Below are 14,986 nucleotides of genomic sequence, written 5' to 3'. Positions count from 1 at the left end.
ATTATTTAATAAAATTATTTTCTTTACCAATTTTACCTTTATTTTAATCATTTGAATCGGTTCCATGAATATCAATAAACATAAATGGTTAAAGCTCATTGATATCGGGTTTCGTCGGATCAACTATATATTTTTAAATTTTGTAAAAAAAATAACACATTTTTTGAATTTAAATATTATTAGACTTATTACTTTTATTTTTAATGCTTTTATATAAAAAATTATAAATTTACAATATTAACGTTGTAACAAAATCATAGATTATCATGTGTTGCATGCATAACACCGCTATAAAAAGGTATTAGAATAATATAAGAAATAACACGAATTAATTTACTTTAGTAGTTAAAGACTCGTTGTTGTTCTAATAAGTAATGGGTTCTAACTCTAACAACTGCATCAGAGTGATTGAACATTCATTGTCAAATGATTGAAAGTATTTAGAACATATATTACTTTATAATCACTTTAGCTTAATAAAAAAATAATATAATAAATAAAAGTCTAAAATTAACTAATTTTTTTAAAAGACTCATTAAAAATAAGATGTTAAATTCAAATATAAAAATATATTTAAATTGTATAATAAGAAAATACACTCTTCTAAAAAACAATTTAAGAAAGAAAGAGTTAGCCCTCAGTCTTCCAAATATTATTCTTGTTATAGTAATAAAGTTTACAAATTATGTTTGGTTAAAGTAAGAAAAACTAATGCCGACTTTAATTTAAAAAATATTATTTAGAGTCACTTCGTGAATTTATTATAGTTAAAAATTTTAAAATAATTTCACTAATAAAATAAAATATGAATCTTAAATTTTTAAAAAAAAATGCTTAAAGATCGGATATCCATTTTTTTTTTGGATAATCGCATCGGATAAATTTTAATTTTGAATTATCTAAAAATTTAAAAAAAATTAAATTTTTAGATTTTGTGTACTTTTTTTGCCCAATACAGGTGTAACTCATTAGAACTCTAACCCAATAAAATTAAGATATTTAATAATATATATATATATATGATAGAGGTATAAATAAGTTGGATTAAATCACAAAATGTAAAATTTAAAGTTAATTTTTTTCAAAATTAAATTTTATATTTGGATCCGGATATCTAATCCGAGAATTTGAATATCCAATTTTTTTAGATCAAATACAGATTATTATTTTAAGTATCTAAAAATTTTTAGATATTCGAATTTTCGAATTAAACTAAATCGGATATCTGAGTTTATACACTCCTATTATGTAATCCATAAAAAGCCACATGTGAGTATGAGATATGCATCACATGACAAAAAAAAAACTTTACTAATGACAAAGTGTTCCACGAGATATATTTATGGGATCAACTACACTTTTCATCATGACTGTGTTTTGTTTTAACCATTAACTTTAAAAAAAAAATTAATTATTCAATTTTTGAGTTGTTCCACTTTATCACTCGGGTGTTACATCAAAAAGTTTATGTGATATGACTTGTTCTTTTATTAATATGAGCTTTTTTCTAATTCAAAATAGTATGTTATTTACCTTTTTTTTTAATTTCATCACTCTTCTAACGAAATATCTTCTAAAATGATTTATATTATGTTATCGTTAAAATTATCATATCCTCTAATTTTTTTTATAATTCTAGATATCGATAAACTCATCTTATCGTTATCTACTACTATATCAATTTAGATTTCTCAAATTCTTAAAAAAATTTAGAAACTTTAATCTAAAAATTAGATAAAAAAGACTTTAATCTATAATCTTTATCATCTGATTAGTGTGAAATCAGAATACATGTCCGTCATCTTTCTTCACTTCTCTATTGTTGGGATTTGAATCAGAAAGGAAATTAAAAAGACCCTAAAACTTTGTTAAAATTTGAAGAGATAAAAATTAGGGACAATTCACAAATATAAAGGGTTTTTTAGCATTTTCAAAAATTCAAAAAAGAAAAAGAAACATAGGAACAAAAAACGAAGCAATTTAAAACTTAGGAAATCAAATTAAATTTTTTAAAATTAAGGAACAGAAATACAATCAAAGATTAGTGATGAAAAGTATAGAAAAATCAATAATTATTTCTTCTACTAATAGTTTTTTAACGTTAAAATTTAATTATTTTTAACGTGCAAAGCACCAAACACAAATTAATATATAAATATAGATGGAGACAAATAGGTACATTTTATATAATCAACACGGACTGATACCAAAGGCAAAGGCAAAGCCGAAGCAACACATTGTTAATGCGGTTTAAATCTTATCTTGATATTGACATATTCTGATAGCTTCGTACCATGACAGAAGAACAAGATTTGGCAATGTACGACCACCCAAATATAAATTCATTGCAGGTCTTGAAAAACCAACAATGGCTTAAATGGTCCACACCATGTGTTCCTGCCACTTCTAATTAACAAACAACGATGCAAACACCTTAACTACTAAATTAAATTTCTGACCCTGTTCCATTTTCAAAGGAAATATAGCATCACTCCTAATTCAGTGTATACGCATTTTAAATATAAATCTTTGTATTATATACTAACATCCATTTGGAAAATCAAGTTTACTTTTTGTCAATTCAAACATTTTAAAATTAAGATTTGAAGAAAGGTACAAAGGTATCCCATCCTGAAAGAAATAATGGATGGGGTCAGTCAGACTCAGACAATCGTTCAAGACACATGTTAGATCACATATCAACATGTTGAACACCTTTCAGGAACTGAACTTCCTGCTTGTTTGGTTCATCACACAAATATGAAACATATAAGATCAGTTTTCAACTATTTTAAGCCACTGCTGACTGCAACTTGTATTATATCTGATAAACAGGGGCCCTAGTTTTTACTACAATATGCACCCACTCACATGTTCAATCTCAGTTTATGCTTCCTGCAAGAACCTAAAACATTTAACCATAGAATGCGCGCCATGGCTCTCCACCACCACCACTTGCTGCCTTTGCTGTTGGAATCCAATTAGTTTTGGTTTCTTCTCCCTGGAAGTATGTCCCGGTGGCACTTGCCACAAGCTCGCCAATCTCACAGAGAGTCTGAAAAATAATTTCCCAGAGCTAGATTACGTATAGATCCATATTAATCTAAAAACCCCCTTAGTATGCGAAAAGAAAAAAAATGAAACCAATTAACAAGCAGAGCATGGTATGAATGAATAGGAATCTGCTTTTTAACATCATTTCTAGCTTATTCTATTCAAGCAAGCCACACTTTAAAAACCACATTTGCTTGAAATTGGAAAAAAGAATGAAAACCTGTATGTCCTCAGTTAAAGCTTGATTAAATGGGCTTTGGCTTCTTTGGCCTATGATAATAGAAGTTGGCAAGTTTGCAGCACGGACCAGGTGAAGAAAGCAGGCTAGAGGCTCGTAATGAATTTGCAAAGATGGAGATGGCTTCTGAGTTTTGGAAGCAATGACTCGACTTACATTAGTCTCTGTAACATCCCGAAAGCCGGGTCAGTGACTAAAATGTAAATTTTGGGAAATTTAGTGCTCAATTTTGAAATAAGTTAAAAGTGTTGGGATTTAAGCAAAGAATTTTGATGATGGATTGAATAGCATAGATGGATAATTAAAGGGGTAATTTAGTCTTTTCAGATTAAAGGATATTTGTATTTTTCCTTTAAATACAGGTGATATACGTGGGTTTTGGGAGAGTTCTGGAAGCCTTCTTCTTGCTCTTTTCTTCTTCTTCGTAGCCCAGCTTAAGGTAAGTTTGATTTTTAACTGTTAATTTCTGGAATTATAAGTTGGTTTGAATCTTTGGGGGTTATAAGCTTAAGGAAAGCTTGTATAAACTTAAACATCAAGAAGGGAGAATTAGAAGGGATTTCTATTAAGAGAGTAGAAATGAAGTTTTGATATAGAAAGGTTTTTGAAATTCTAAGGATGAATTTGACTTGTCATCAATCTAATAAGAAGTATAAGGTGTTAGAATTGGAATTAGAACACATTGAAAATTTGGTATGATTTTGAATCTCGTATGGAATATAGGATTTGAGGTTTAGATGAAATAAATGAATATAGATTGGTTTAGTATGTGTACTAGAGTTAAGGATGAAAAGGGGATATATATGAAGTGTTTGAGAGGAAATGAAGTAATTTTCGGGTTGAAAATATGATTTCTGGGCAAGGGGAATCGGTACCCATTCAAGGGGAACCGATACCCTTCAACGAACAAGAATTTCCAGTATGTCATAGGGGAACCGATACCCCATGGGGGGGGAACCGATTCCCCTAAATGAAAATTGGGATTATGGGTTTAATAAGTTCGTTTAGTTGCTAGTATCCAATTAGAGGTGTAGGTATCTAATGATTGTCACGAAATGTACATTTATGAGATTCTACGCATAAAGAAATTCCGGAACGTTTGGCAAGTAAGATCGATCAAGGGGAAAATAAGAGATGGAATTGGCTAGTGAGGCCAGGTGAGTGCATATTAGTTAGTTGATGGTGCTAAATGGAAACAAGACTTGCGACAAGTATTTCCTATGTTAGAATGCATGAATATGATATACGTTTATGAATGACATGAATTGTATGTAGGCATGAATATATGTGTTGACATGCTTTTGAATGTAATGTTATGAAGTATGTGCTATATAAGGTATATATATACATATGTGAAACTGAACTATGTGACTGCATGAGAAAGATATGAGCCATATGACATGATATAGGTGAACATGAGCAAAGTATGAGATATAAACTATGTGAGCATAGTAAAATATAATTATATTTTTATGATAAGTGAAATAAACTGGATAATATTGATCTATAGGATGAAGTGAAATAGTACACCAACTAGGGGATTTGAACATAAATGATAAGATGAACGTTAAGATAAGTAGATGGGAAAGATTCATAGGTTTAAATAAAATATAACAATGGGTGAATGATGGAAATTTGTGAAGTTATATTAGGATAATCTTGAGGATATATATATATAGATAGATATGAATGAAATGAAATGAAATGAGTTATATGAATACCCAATTATGTGATGAAATGGTGAATTACCTGAACATGTGAAATATATGTTTAAGAGAAGGCATACGATTAAGATATAAGCAATGTGACTATAAATATATGTGCTTTAAGTGATATGACTATAAGTATTTCTATATAATGTTACATGATATTATGTATGTTAAAGGAATTATGTGATGGTATAAGAATTGATAGGAATATATATATGTGAAAACAAGTATATGTTACGAGACAAAACTTATGACTATAAGCTACGGGAAAGGGTTCTAGGTGTTTCGATATATTATATGAAGTATATGATCTTATGTGAACAAGATATGATAAGTATGTTTATATGAATAAAGGTGATGGGTGAGAAATGATAGAAATTATATGAAAACATGACATATGTGACATGTGAATTATATGGAAATGATCTACGGTTAAGTGAACTACGTGACTATGTGACCATATGAAAAGAAGCTATGTGATACGTGATATGTGAAAGTGAATTACAAGTTTATGTGTATATTGAAATGAAATAAATGATAACGCCCATGTTATGTGTCATGAGAGTAGGGGTAGTGGCATGCCAAGAGCGAGGGTTTATTCGGTTCTTTAGGACATATGATATCTTTGGAACCTGTGTGAAGTCTTGAAAGACACATACTGATCATAGTATATGTATATGATTCTTAAGGAATCTACGGGTCCTTATGGACATCATTTACGGGCACTACGGGTGCAATTCTACGGGCACTTCGGTGCAATTCTACGGGGCACTTCGGTGCATTTATACGAGCTGTGGTGACAGCATAGTGCACAACCTCTATAGACTCACATATCGATAGTTCTCACATATATACATGGGTTAATCCAGAGATATGAACAAATATAAGTTAGTGGTATGATAAATGCTATAGAAATTATATGATGTTGTGTGTATAGTGTTTGATTGAAAAAGTATGTGATTATATGATAACATGTGAATGATGAATTATGTGTATGTATGAATTACTGCGATTAATCTGATATGATTCTATACGATATGAAAAATGCCTGGAATTGCTTATAACATGATAGAAAGAACATGCATGTATCAATATATGTTTAAAGTGCATTATAAGTGGTTATGCCTCACTAAGTCTTCGACTTTAGCGTGTGATTGTTTCACACGAGGTTTCGAGAAGAGTAAGGAGTGATGCAGAGCAAGACAGGTCAGTTTCCTTACAAAAGATCAGATCAGAAATATTTGATAAGTAGTTTTTTTATGTATAAAGTGTTGGCATGTAATAAGTCATTAAGTACGAGCACTCTGATAAAGTCTTTTGTTTTAAATAAAGTTTTAAATTTCTCGGGATTTTCTTAAGAGTCAAGGTTTGAAAAGTCAAGTGACACTTCGGACTCGTATCAGGGTCGGATACGGGTTGGGGGGTGTTACATTTAATGGTAGAGCTATGGTTTAGCGATTCTTGGCATAAACGAAGTCCAAAAGGTCAAAAGGTGTACATGCAACATAGCTTGAAAAAAAAATTTCTGATCTGATAGTGTAAGGAATACGTTGTCTTGCTAATAAAATAAGAATAGTTTAAACACAGTAGAATCCGATCGTGATAATTTCGAAGTAAGTGAAAGGTGATATTCTGATTGTGATAGCTATTCACTTGCCCTGGCCAGGCAGGATGAAGAGCGGACACCTCAGGAAATGCCTAGTAAGATCAAAAGTTGATTTCAGAAAGCTGAAATCATATTGAATAATGATAGAAAATTTTCAGTGTTGGAATTGGAAAAACGATGTAGAGTAGTTTTGCTATTATGTGAATAAGATAGAAGATGGTGAACGGGTGTCACCATAAGAATGTTAAAAAGATCTAATGACGTGATGATTACGTATAGAAGAATTCAAGGATAAGTGCATCAGTGACAAGCGTATAAGATATATATGTCAGAGCTTATGAGTTCGAAATGAAGGAATAACATTGTGTATAAGCCAGAGCGTTTATATGATAAGGATTTGCAGTTAAGACGGAAAAGTTAGCGTTAGCTAACAAAAATATGCGATGGAAATGTACTGGAATTATAAGATATAAAATATTGTCAGGATATGATAACCAGATCTGCAATGGATCTGGATACAGTTGCATATTTGGATCATAGTAATGTGGTATAGTAAAGGAAAAAGGAAGTAAGAATTGGTATCTTTAAATAAAGCTGAGGATGATAGAAGAGTTGAGAATGTGTATATCGATGATCAGATTATAAGACACAGGAAGTCAGAATGTTGAGTTGAGCAAAAGAAATTTCAGGATGTATGAGAATAGGGGTGAAATTGATAAGTTGAGTAAGCGAATTTTTAAGATAATTTCGATTTGAAAGGATGTATGTGTTTAGTTGATTAGGGTTTTGTACCCTAGATTGAACATATGTTATTGACTAGCTGTCAGAGTAAAGGTGATAGAGTTATAAGACTGAAGGAAAAGACAAAGTGGAGTTAATTGATTATGAGTGAATTTGAATATGATTGTATATTCTGAGCAGATAGCTATGATGTAAAAACTGAGATAAGTATTTGCATGGAATCTTCAGGAAGGAAAATACAAGTATAAGAAATGATAAATAATGAAGTTATGTATAAGAAATAGGTTATTAAAGTAATGAGGATGCAATGAAGATTGGTACATAAAGATGAGTATAAGTAATAAGACAAGAGTATGTGAACATGAAAGGAAATATATGATTAATGTATAAGGAATAAGGAATAAGAAATGAAAGGGATTGATTTAAAGGATCATATCGATAAATATGGAAGTACAGAGGACAATTTTGATATGGAATAAGACCAGTGTGCAAGGTGATGTGAAAATATTGTTTGACTCCTTAAAGTATATGTTTAATCACATTGAAGAAGTTTAAAGTTGAGTTTTGGTCAAATGATGACGAAATACAAGTTTGGTATGGTTATAAGGTAATTAGAGAGTTATGAAGAAATAGATGGATTTATGATAGAGATGGATGTTACTGTCAATGTGATGAGTGACATTATATGGAATTTTAGAAAGGTCAAAGGAAAATGCATAGTCGAATGAGAGAAGACAACAATGGATTGGTATTACTGGTTATTGTTTATATGATAAGCAACAGAGATGATTGTATAAACGAAAAAGATAGTTGAAAACTTAAGGATTGAAAAGTAAGTTTCGATGATGACGAGAAAGAATAAGTCAGGGAAGCAACATAAGAACATTGGAAGATATGTTCTACTAAGATGTTCAGTGAAATTCGAGGGCGAATTTTCTATAAGGAGGGAGATTTGTAACATCGAAAGCCGGGTCAGTGACTAAAATGTAAATTTGGGAAATTAGTGCTCAATTTGAAATAAGTTAAAAGTGTGGGATTTAAGTAAAGAATTTTGATGATGGATGAATAGCATAGATGGATAATTAAAGGGGTAATTTAGTCTTTTCAGATTAAAGGATATTTTGTTTTCCTTTAAATACAGGTGATATAGTGGGTTTTGGGAGAGTTCTGGAAGCCTTTTCTTGCTCTTTCTTCTTCTCTCGTAGCCCAGCTTAAAGGTAAGTTTGATTTTTAACTGTTAATTTCTGGAATTTATAAGTTTGGTTTGAATCTTTGGGGGTTATATAAGCTTAAGGAAAGCTTGTATAACTTAAACATCAAGAAGGGAGAATTAGAAAGGGATTTCTATTAAGAGAGTAGAAATGAAGTTTTGATATAGAAAGGTTTTTGAAATTCTAAGGATGAATTTGACTTGTCATCAATCTAATTAAGAAGTATAGGTGTTAGAATTGAATTAGAACACATTGAAAATTTGGTATGATTTTGAATCTCGTATGGATATAGGATTTTGAGGTTTAAGATGAAATAAATGAATATGATGGTTTAAGTATGTGTACTAGAGTTAAGGATGAAAGGGGATGATATATGAAGTGTTTGAGAGGAAATGAAGTAATTTTCGGGTTGAAAATATCTTTCTGGGCAAGGGGAATCGGTACCCATTCAAGGGGAACCGATACCCCTTCAAACGAACAAGAATTTCCAGTATGTCATAGGGGAACGATACCCCCATGGGGGGGAACCGATTCCCCCTAAATGAAAATTGGGATTATGGTTAATAAGTTCGTTTAGTTGCTAGTATCCAATTAGGTGTGTAGGTATCTAATGATTGTCACGAAATGTACATTTATGTAGATTCTACGCATAAAGAAATTCCGGAACGTTTGGCAAGTAAGATCGATCAAGGGGAAATATAAGAGATTGGAATTGGCTAGTGAGGCCAGGTGAGTGCATATTAGTTAGTTGATGGTGCTAAGGAAACAAGACTTGCGACAGTCTATTTCCTATGTTAGAATGCATGAATATATGATTATACGTTTATGAATGACATGAATTGTATGTAGGCATGAATATGTTGACATGCTTTTGAATGTAATGTTATGAGAAGTATGTGCTATAAAGGTTATATATATACATATGTGAAACTGAACTATGTGACGCATGAGAAAGATATGAGCCATATGACATGATATAGGTGAACATGAGAAAGCAAAGTATGAGATAAACTATGGGAGCATAGTAAAATATAATTATATTTTATATGATAAGTGAAATAAACTGGATAATATGATCTATAGGATGAAGTGAAAATAGTACACCAACTAGGGATTTTGAACATAAATGATAAGATGAACGTATAAGATAAGCTAGATGGGAAAGATTCATAGGTTTAAATAAACTATAACACATGGGTTGAATGATGGAATTTGTGAAGTTATAGGAAATTATAAGAGCTATATGAAATTGAATTAAGTAACAGATTAGATTATATATAGAAATAATGAAGTGAAATATGTTATAAGTCTGCCCTAGATGATACGAAATATAAGAGTGCTATATGATTTATATTATAATCTTGAGGATATATATATATATAGATATGAAATGAATGAAATGAAATGAGTTATATGAATACCCAATTATGTGATGAAATGGTGAATTACCTGAACATGTGAATATATAGTTAAGAGAAGGCTACGATTAGATATAAGCAATGTGACTATAAATATATGTGCTTTAAGTGATATGACTTAGAAGTATTTCTATTATAATGTTGATATTTATGTATGTTTAAAGGAATTATGTGATGGTATAAGAATGATAGGAAATATATATGTGAAACAAGTATATGTTACGAGACAAACTTATGACTATAGCTACGGGAAAGGGTTCTAGGTGTTTCGATATATTATATGAAGTATAGATCTTATGTGAACAAGATATGATAAGTATGTTTATATAATAAAGGTGATTGGGTGAGAAATGATAGAAATTATATGAAACATGACATATGTGACATGTGAATTATATGGAAATGATCTACGTTAAGTGAACTACGTGACTATGTGACCATATGAAAGAAGCTATGTGATACGTGATATGTGAAAGTGAATTACAAGTTTATGTGTATATTTGAAATGAAATAAATGATAACGCCCATGTTATGTGTCATGAGAGCTAGGGTATAGTTGGCATGCCAAGAGTCGAGGGTTTATTCGTTCTTTAGGACATATGTATATCCTTTGGAACCTGTGTGAAGTCTTGAAAGACACATACTTGATCCATAGTATATGTATATGATTCTTAAGGAATTCTACGTGGTCCTTATGGACATTCTACGGGCACTACGTGCAATTCTACGGGCACTTCGGTGCAATTCTACGGGGCACTTCGGTGCATTTATACGAGCTGTGGTGACAGCATAGTGCACAACCTCTATAGACTCACATATCGATAGTTCTCACATATATACATGGGTTAATCCAGAGATATGAACAAATATAAGTAGTGGTATGATAAATGCTATAGAAAATTATATGATGTTGTGTATAGTGTTTGATTGAAAAAGTATGTGATTATATGATAACATGTGAATGATGAATTATGTGTATGTATGAATTACTGCGATTAATCTGATATGATTCTATACGATATGAAAAATGCCTGGAATTGCTATAACATGATAGAACAGAAATGCATGTATCAATATATGTTTAAAGTGCATTATAAGTGGTTATGCCTCACTAAGTCTTCGACTTAGCGTGTGATTGTTTCACACGTAGGTTTCGAGAAGAGTAAGGAGTGATGCAGAGCAAGACAGGTCAGTTTTCCTTACCAAAAGATCAGATCAGAAATATTTGATAAAGTATGTTTTTGTTTATGTATAAAGTGTTGGCATGTAATAAGTCATTAAGTACGAGCACTCTGATAAAGTCTGTATTTTGTTTTAAATAAAGTTTTAAATTTCCCGGGATTTTTCTTAAGAGTCAAGGTTTGAAAAGTCAATGTGACACTTCGGACTCGTATCAGGGTCGGATACGGGTTGGGGGGTGTTACACTCGGGACCTACTTGGATACCATAAAGAGGAACTTTGCCACTATTCGCTGTCAACAATCTACCTTCCAACTTAAGCTTTGATGCCGGTACAAGAAAAGGGGCTATGATAGTGGGAAAAGTAGAAGACATGTGTTCAGCATCTGCAATTTTAGTCAGCACTGAATATATAGCTTGAGGCAGTACTGGCGGCTCCAAATGATCTAACATTACCATTGTTGCCTGCAATTGAGTAAAGGGAAATATAAGTTCCACAAATATGCACTTTGACTATGTTTGGTAAGAGGGAAGGGAAATGGAGGTAAAGAAAGAAACTTTCAATGGGTTTGGTAAAGTTTCGATTAAAATTGTTTATTTATGTTGAATAGTACAAAACACAAATGCCTTCATTTACCTCCTGTCTCCTAAACTAAAGAAAGGGTGGAAAGGAAGTAGTTTTTCCTTCCATTCCTTACACTTCCCCCTCCTATCGGAGGCTTCATGCAGCAACAAGAACAATCAAGTGATATATTTTGGGGGTCATAATTCAGTGGATATGATACACCCATACTTGAAGATGAATGGCCTCAATCAAGGTCATTCTTTCACAAAGACGAGTACAAAACACCAACACAAAGAAGGAATAAATCTATTTCTATCCTAAGTTGAGATTATGTCTCCAGTTCTGCAACTCCTAAAATCACATTCTTCATCCTTGGCCAAAAAAGCTCGAAAATCTCATTCAATTTCCTTGATGAAAAATAATATGATAATATCATAACTGAGGAATATACATGGACCAGCAACTAAGAAACCATCAATCCAGTGGGAAAACCTTTTCTAAATTAGCCACAAGGGAAAATTTAAAGGCTAGACTTGATTCACAAATCGAAAATCTCATGTTTGAATATGTAGATGGTGCGGGTTCACTAGTGAAAAGAGGGTTCCATCAGGCTCCCTTCCTAATGAGCTTTTTTACCCTTTTAGATTAGTAAACAACACTATCAAAACAAGCATGTCCTCTTCTACTCTTATTTCACCAGGAACCAAACACACTGAAAATGAAGTAGCTCTACAGATTCCTCACTTAATCCACAAAACTACATTCATCAATAACAAAAGCTGTAATTCAATAAATGGGTCTCGATCTTAATGGCTAAAGGAAGGAAACAATACCTTCAAATTGTCTTTATCTCTCAATTGAGTAACAGAGCCATTCAATTTTACATCCCCCAATTCCAATTCCAATACCTCGGGGCTGAAAACGTATAAACATTGAAAATGTAACTTTCTGAATCAGGGCTTTTAGTAAAAATCAACCAAAGAGAGACTGAGAAAGAGAGAAGGAACTTACACTTTGGTATAAGGGTGGGGAGTAGGGTTGAGAGCTCGGGCAATGGCATTTCCGAACCCATCTTCGTCGTGGTAAACGAAGAACACATTCGAAGCTACCTTTAATCTCCATAACTTTCCACTTTGGGTTTCGTCCCTGTTTTCGGGTGAGAGTGATTCCAGATTTTCCCCTATATCCATGGAAACAGTAAATTGCTCGATGGCGTTGACGGGGAGAAAAGGGAATTGGCAATGGTTCTTCCCTAACTTAAGAGGGTTTTCTTGGAGAATAATAAAATAAATAGAGGAAATTGTTTTTTCTACCCTGATACGTTTCCTTCAATTCAATTTCAGCCTCTATTTTTCAAATAGTTTTGGTTCGATCCTGTATGTCACTCACATTTTGTTCTATAATGACTAATGAGTCAATTAGGATCATAATTATCATTCTAATCTTGATTTATTAACTATTAATATAACCGCGTTAGACATATATATTTGAATGTGGGTTATAATATTTTAAAATGAACATTTTGCTTCAATAACTTTCATTTTTAGAGAGTACATAATTTACAATATTTCATGAAAATTACCTGTAAAATGTATTTCTTTTTGTAAAATGGGAACTGCAATTTAAAAGAAGAAAAAAAGGCTTTCAATATCTTCACTCAATCTTCCAGGCATAAAGGAACAAGCTGAATTCCGATGTGGCGTCGACACCTAGTGTAGAATAATACTTGCTTCCGCTGTCGCTGTCTCCTCTGCCATGGCCACTTCCTTCTTTGTCACTCTCCGCTTCAGCCATCACCGGCTTGAATATAAACACACCGTGGCCGGTACCAAGGCTGCTGAACAACCAGTCATGGACATCCCACATGACTTGAACCGGTTGCTTACCGACCAGAACGGTCTGGTTCCCTCTGAATTTCCATTGCAAATTCTTGACGTGAACCAAAACTACCCCATCCATGCTGATCCACATTTCAGGGTCCTTTATTCCGGTTATTGAACTCTCAACAACAATGTCGTGTTCTCTGTTTTTTTCATCGAATCTAGCTCGTGTCGCAAAGCTTTTCTTGGCGAACACATTTTCCTTCTTGTAAATCAGGAGAGCTTCAACCAAGGCCGGTCTCGATTTCGTTCTCTTGTACGCTTTTTTCTTGTAATCCCCCAGGAGCAAAACCACCTCCTCGTCAGCAACTAGCACGATGTAGTAATCCGAGACCGGTTCGGGGCTGCTGGTGAATTTAGCGGAACGAAGATCCCAGTAAACGTCTACTTGGCTCCCTTCAACCTCAAAGGACTTATACCCTTTTTTGCTCCAGAAATGCCAAGGCTTAAGATCGATCTTGCAGGAGTATTGGAAATTCCCTTGAGTGCTATTCACCATGATGCTGAGAGAATGGTTCATAACGTTCTTGCACCACAAAACCTTGACGTTACGATAATAGCCGACCAGATTCGTTTGGTACACCAACGTGACGGTGGTCTGAGCGTTTTTATTGTTCGTCTGCGGGTGAGGTTCTTCGGTTACTCTTTCTGCATAATACGACGAGCTTCCAACTGACTGAGCTCTCAAGGGGAAATGAAATGCCATTTGTAAATGCAAATTTTATTGTTTTCTTCATGCAAAAACCTCTAATGATTCAGTTCCACTGCATCTGATCTCATCTCATCGTAAATTCTTTTTCCAGGATTGTATATACCTATATATAACCCTATATTATATATATATATATAGGGGAGAAAATAACGTTACCTTGTGTCGGAAAGTTTCATGGGATTAAAGAAAGCTGGCATCTTAGCTTGTGTCGGAAAGATCATAACAAGTTCAGCGAAAACAAAATTGTAGAAGAGAAACCCGTGAGCATGCCGGTCTGTTTTTAGCGGAAATTTTGATTTTCTTCGGGAAGAGACAAAATGAAAGAACAGACAGGGAACTTTGTCCCTCCATGGAGTGAAAATCTCCATCCAAAGGTTGTAAGCAAAAAATGGTATCCGAAACTAGGGGACGACGAGAATTTCCTCAAAACCAATTTGCTATATATATTCTAAGGTTGCCCTTTTTTAAAATATCAATGATCGTCCGAGATATAACAGCTGCCAGACAGGCTAGGTTACAATTTTCTGGCTGACATGAACATCATAATCAATGTTACAATGACCTGCAACAGTTAAAGAGTGGAATGAGGTGTCTGTAATCTGCAAATATGCCTGTTTTTCTTGTTTTACTGCAACAAACACCTTCATTGTCGTGTTTTTCTACATTTACAGAA

The 14,986-nt window shown here is 32.9% G+C and overlaps 2 protein-coding genes across 2 annotated transcripts; both read right to left on the bottom strand.

Annotated features, from left to right (window-relative positions):
* Window positions 1-2,654: 2,654 nt before the first annotated feature.
* LOC120152339 lies at window positions 2,655-12,911 on the bottom strand. Its single transcript, XM_039164583.1, has 6 exons — window positions 12,733-12,911; window positions 12,555-12,636; window positions 12,419-12,478; window positions 11,423-11,621; window positions 3,275-3,456; window positions 2,655-3,055 (listed from the first exon to the last, which is right to left on the bottom strand). The coding sequence occupies exons 1-6, from the start codon at window positions 12,909-12,911 to the stop codon at window positions 2,915-2,917; spliced, it is 843 nt and encodes a 280-aa protein (XP_039020514.1). The 3' UTR covers window positions 2,655-2,914.
* A 361-nt stretch (window positions 12,912-13,272) lies between these two features.
* Window positions 13,273-14,360, bottom strand: LOC120152272. Its single transcript, XM_039164529.1, has one exon. The coding sequence runs from the start codon at window positions 14,305-14,307 to the stop codon at window positions 13,375-13,377; it is 933 nt and encodes a 310-aa protein (XP_039020460.1). The 5' UTR covers window positions 14,308-14,360; the 3' UTR covers window positions 13,273-13,374.
* Window positions 14,361-14,986: the final 626 nt, after the last annotated feature.

This window comes from Hibiscus syriacus, unplaced genomic scaffold (assembly GCF_006381635.1).
Source record: "Hibiscus syriacus cultivar Baekdansim isolate YM2019G1 unplaced genomic scaffold, ASM638163v2 tig00111088_pilon, whole genome shotgun sequence".
Taxonomy (NCBI): domain Eukaryota; kingdom Viridiplantae; phylum Streptophyta; class Magnoliopsida; order Malvales; family Malvaceae; genus Hibiscus; species Hibiscus syriacus.
Note: the sequence above shows the minus strand (reverse complement) of the source record. Positions and strands in the feature narration are given on the sequence as shown.

Bases quoted from the DNA above. Each gene is read 5' to 3' on its own strand.
- LOC120152272 (XM_039164529.1), bottom strand. From the start codon at position 14,307: ATGGCATTTCATTTCCCCTTGAGAGCTCAGTCAGTTGGAAGCTCGTCG.
- LOC120152339 (XM_039164583.1), bottom strand. From the start codon at position 12,911: ATGGATATAGGGGAAAATCTGGAATCACTCTCACCCGAAAACAGGGAC. The intron at 11,622-12,418 runs GTGAAATAAGAG...ACTCAATTGCAG, and splicing joins TTCAGTGTGTTTGGTTCCTG to GCAACAATGGTAATGTTAGA. The intron at 3,056-3,274 runs GTTTTCATTCTT...ATTATTTTTCAG, and splicing joins CTTTAACTGAGGACATACAG to ACTCTCTGTGAGATTGGCGA.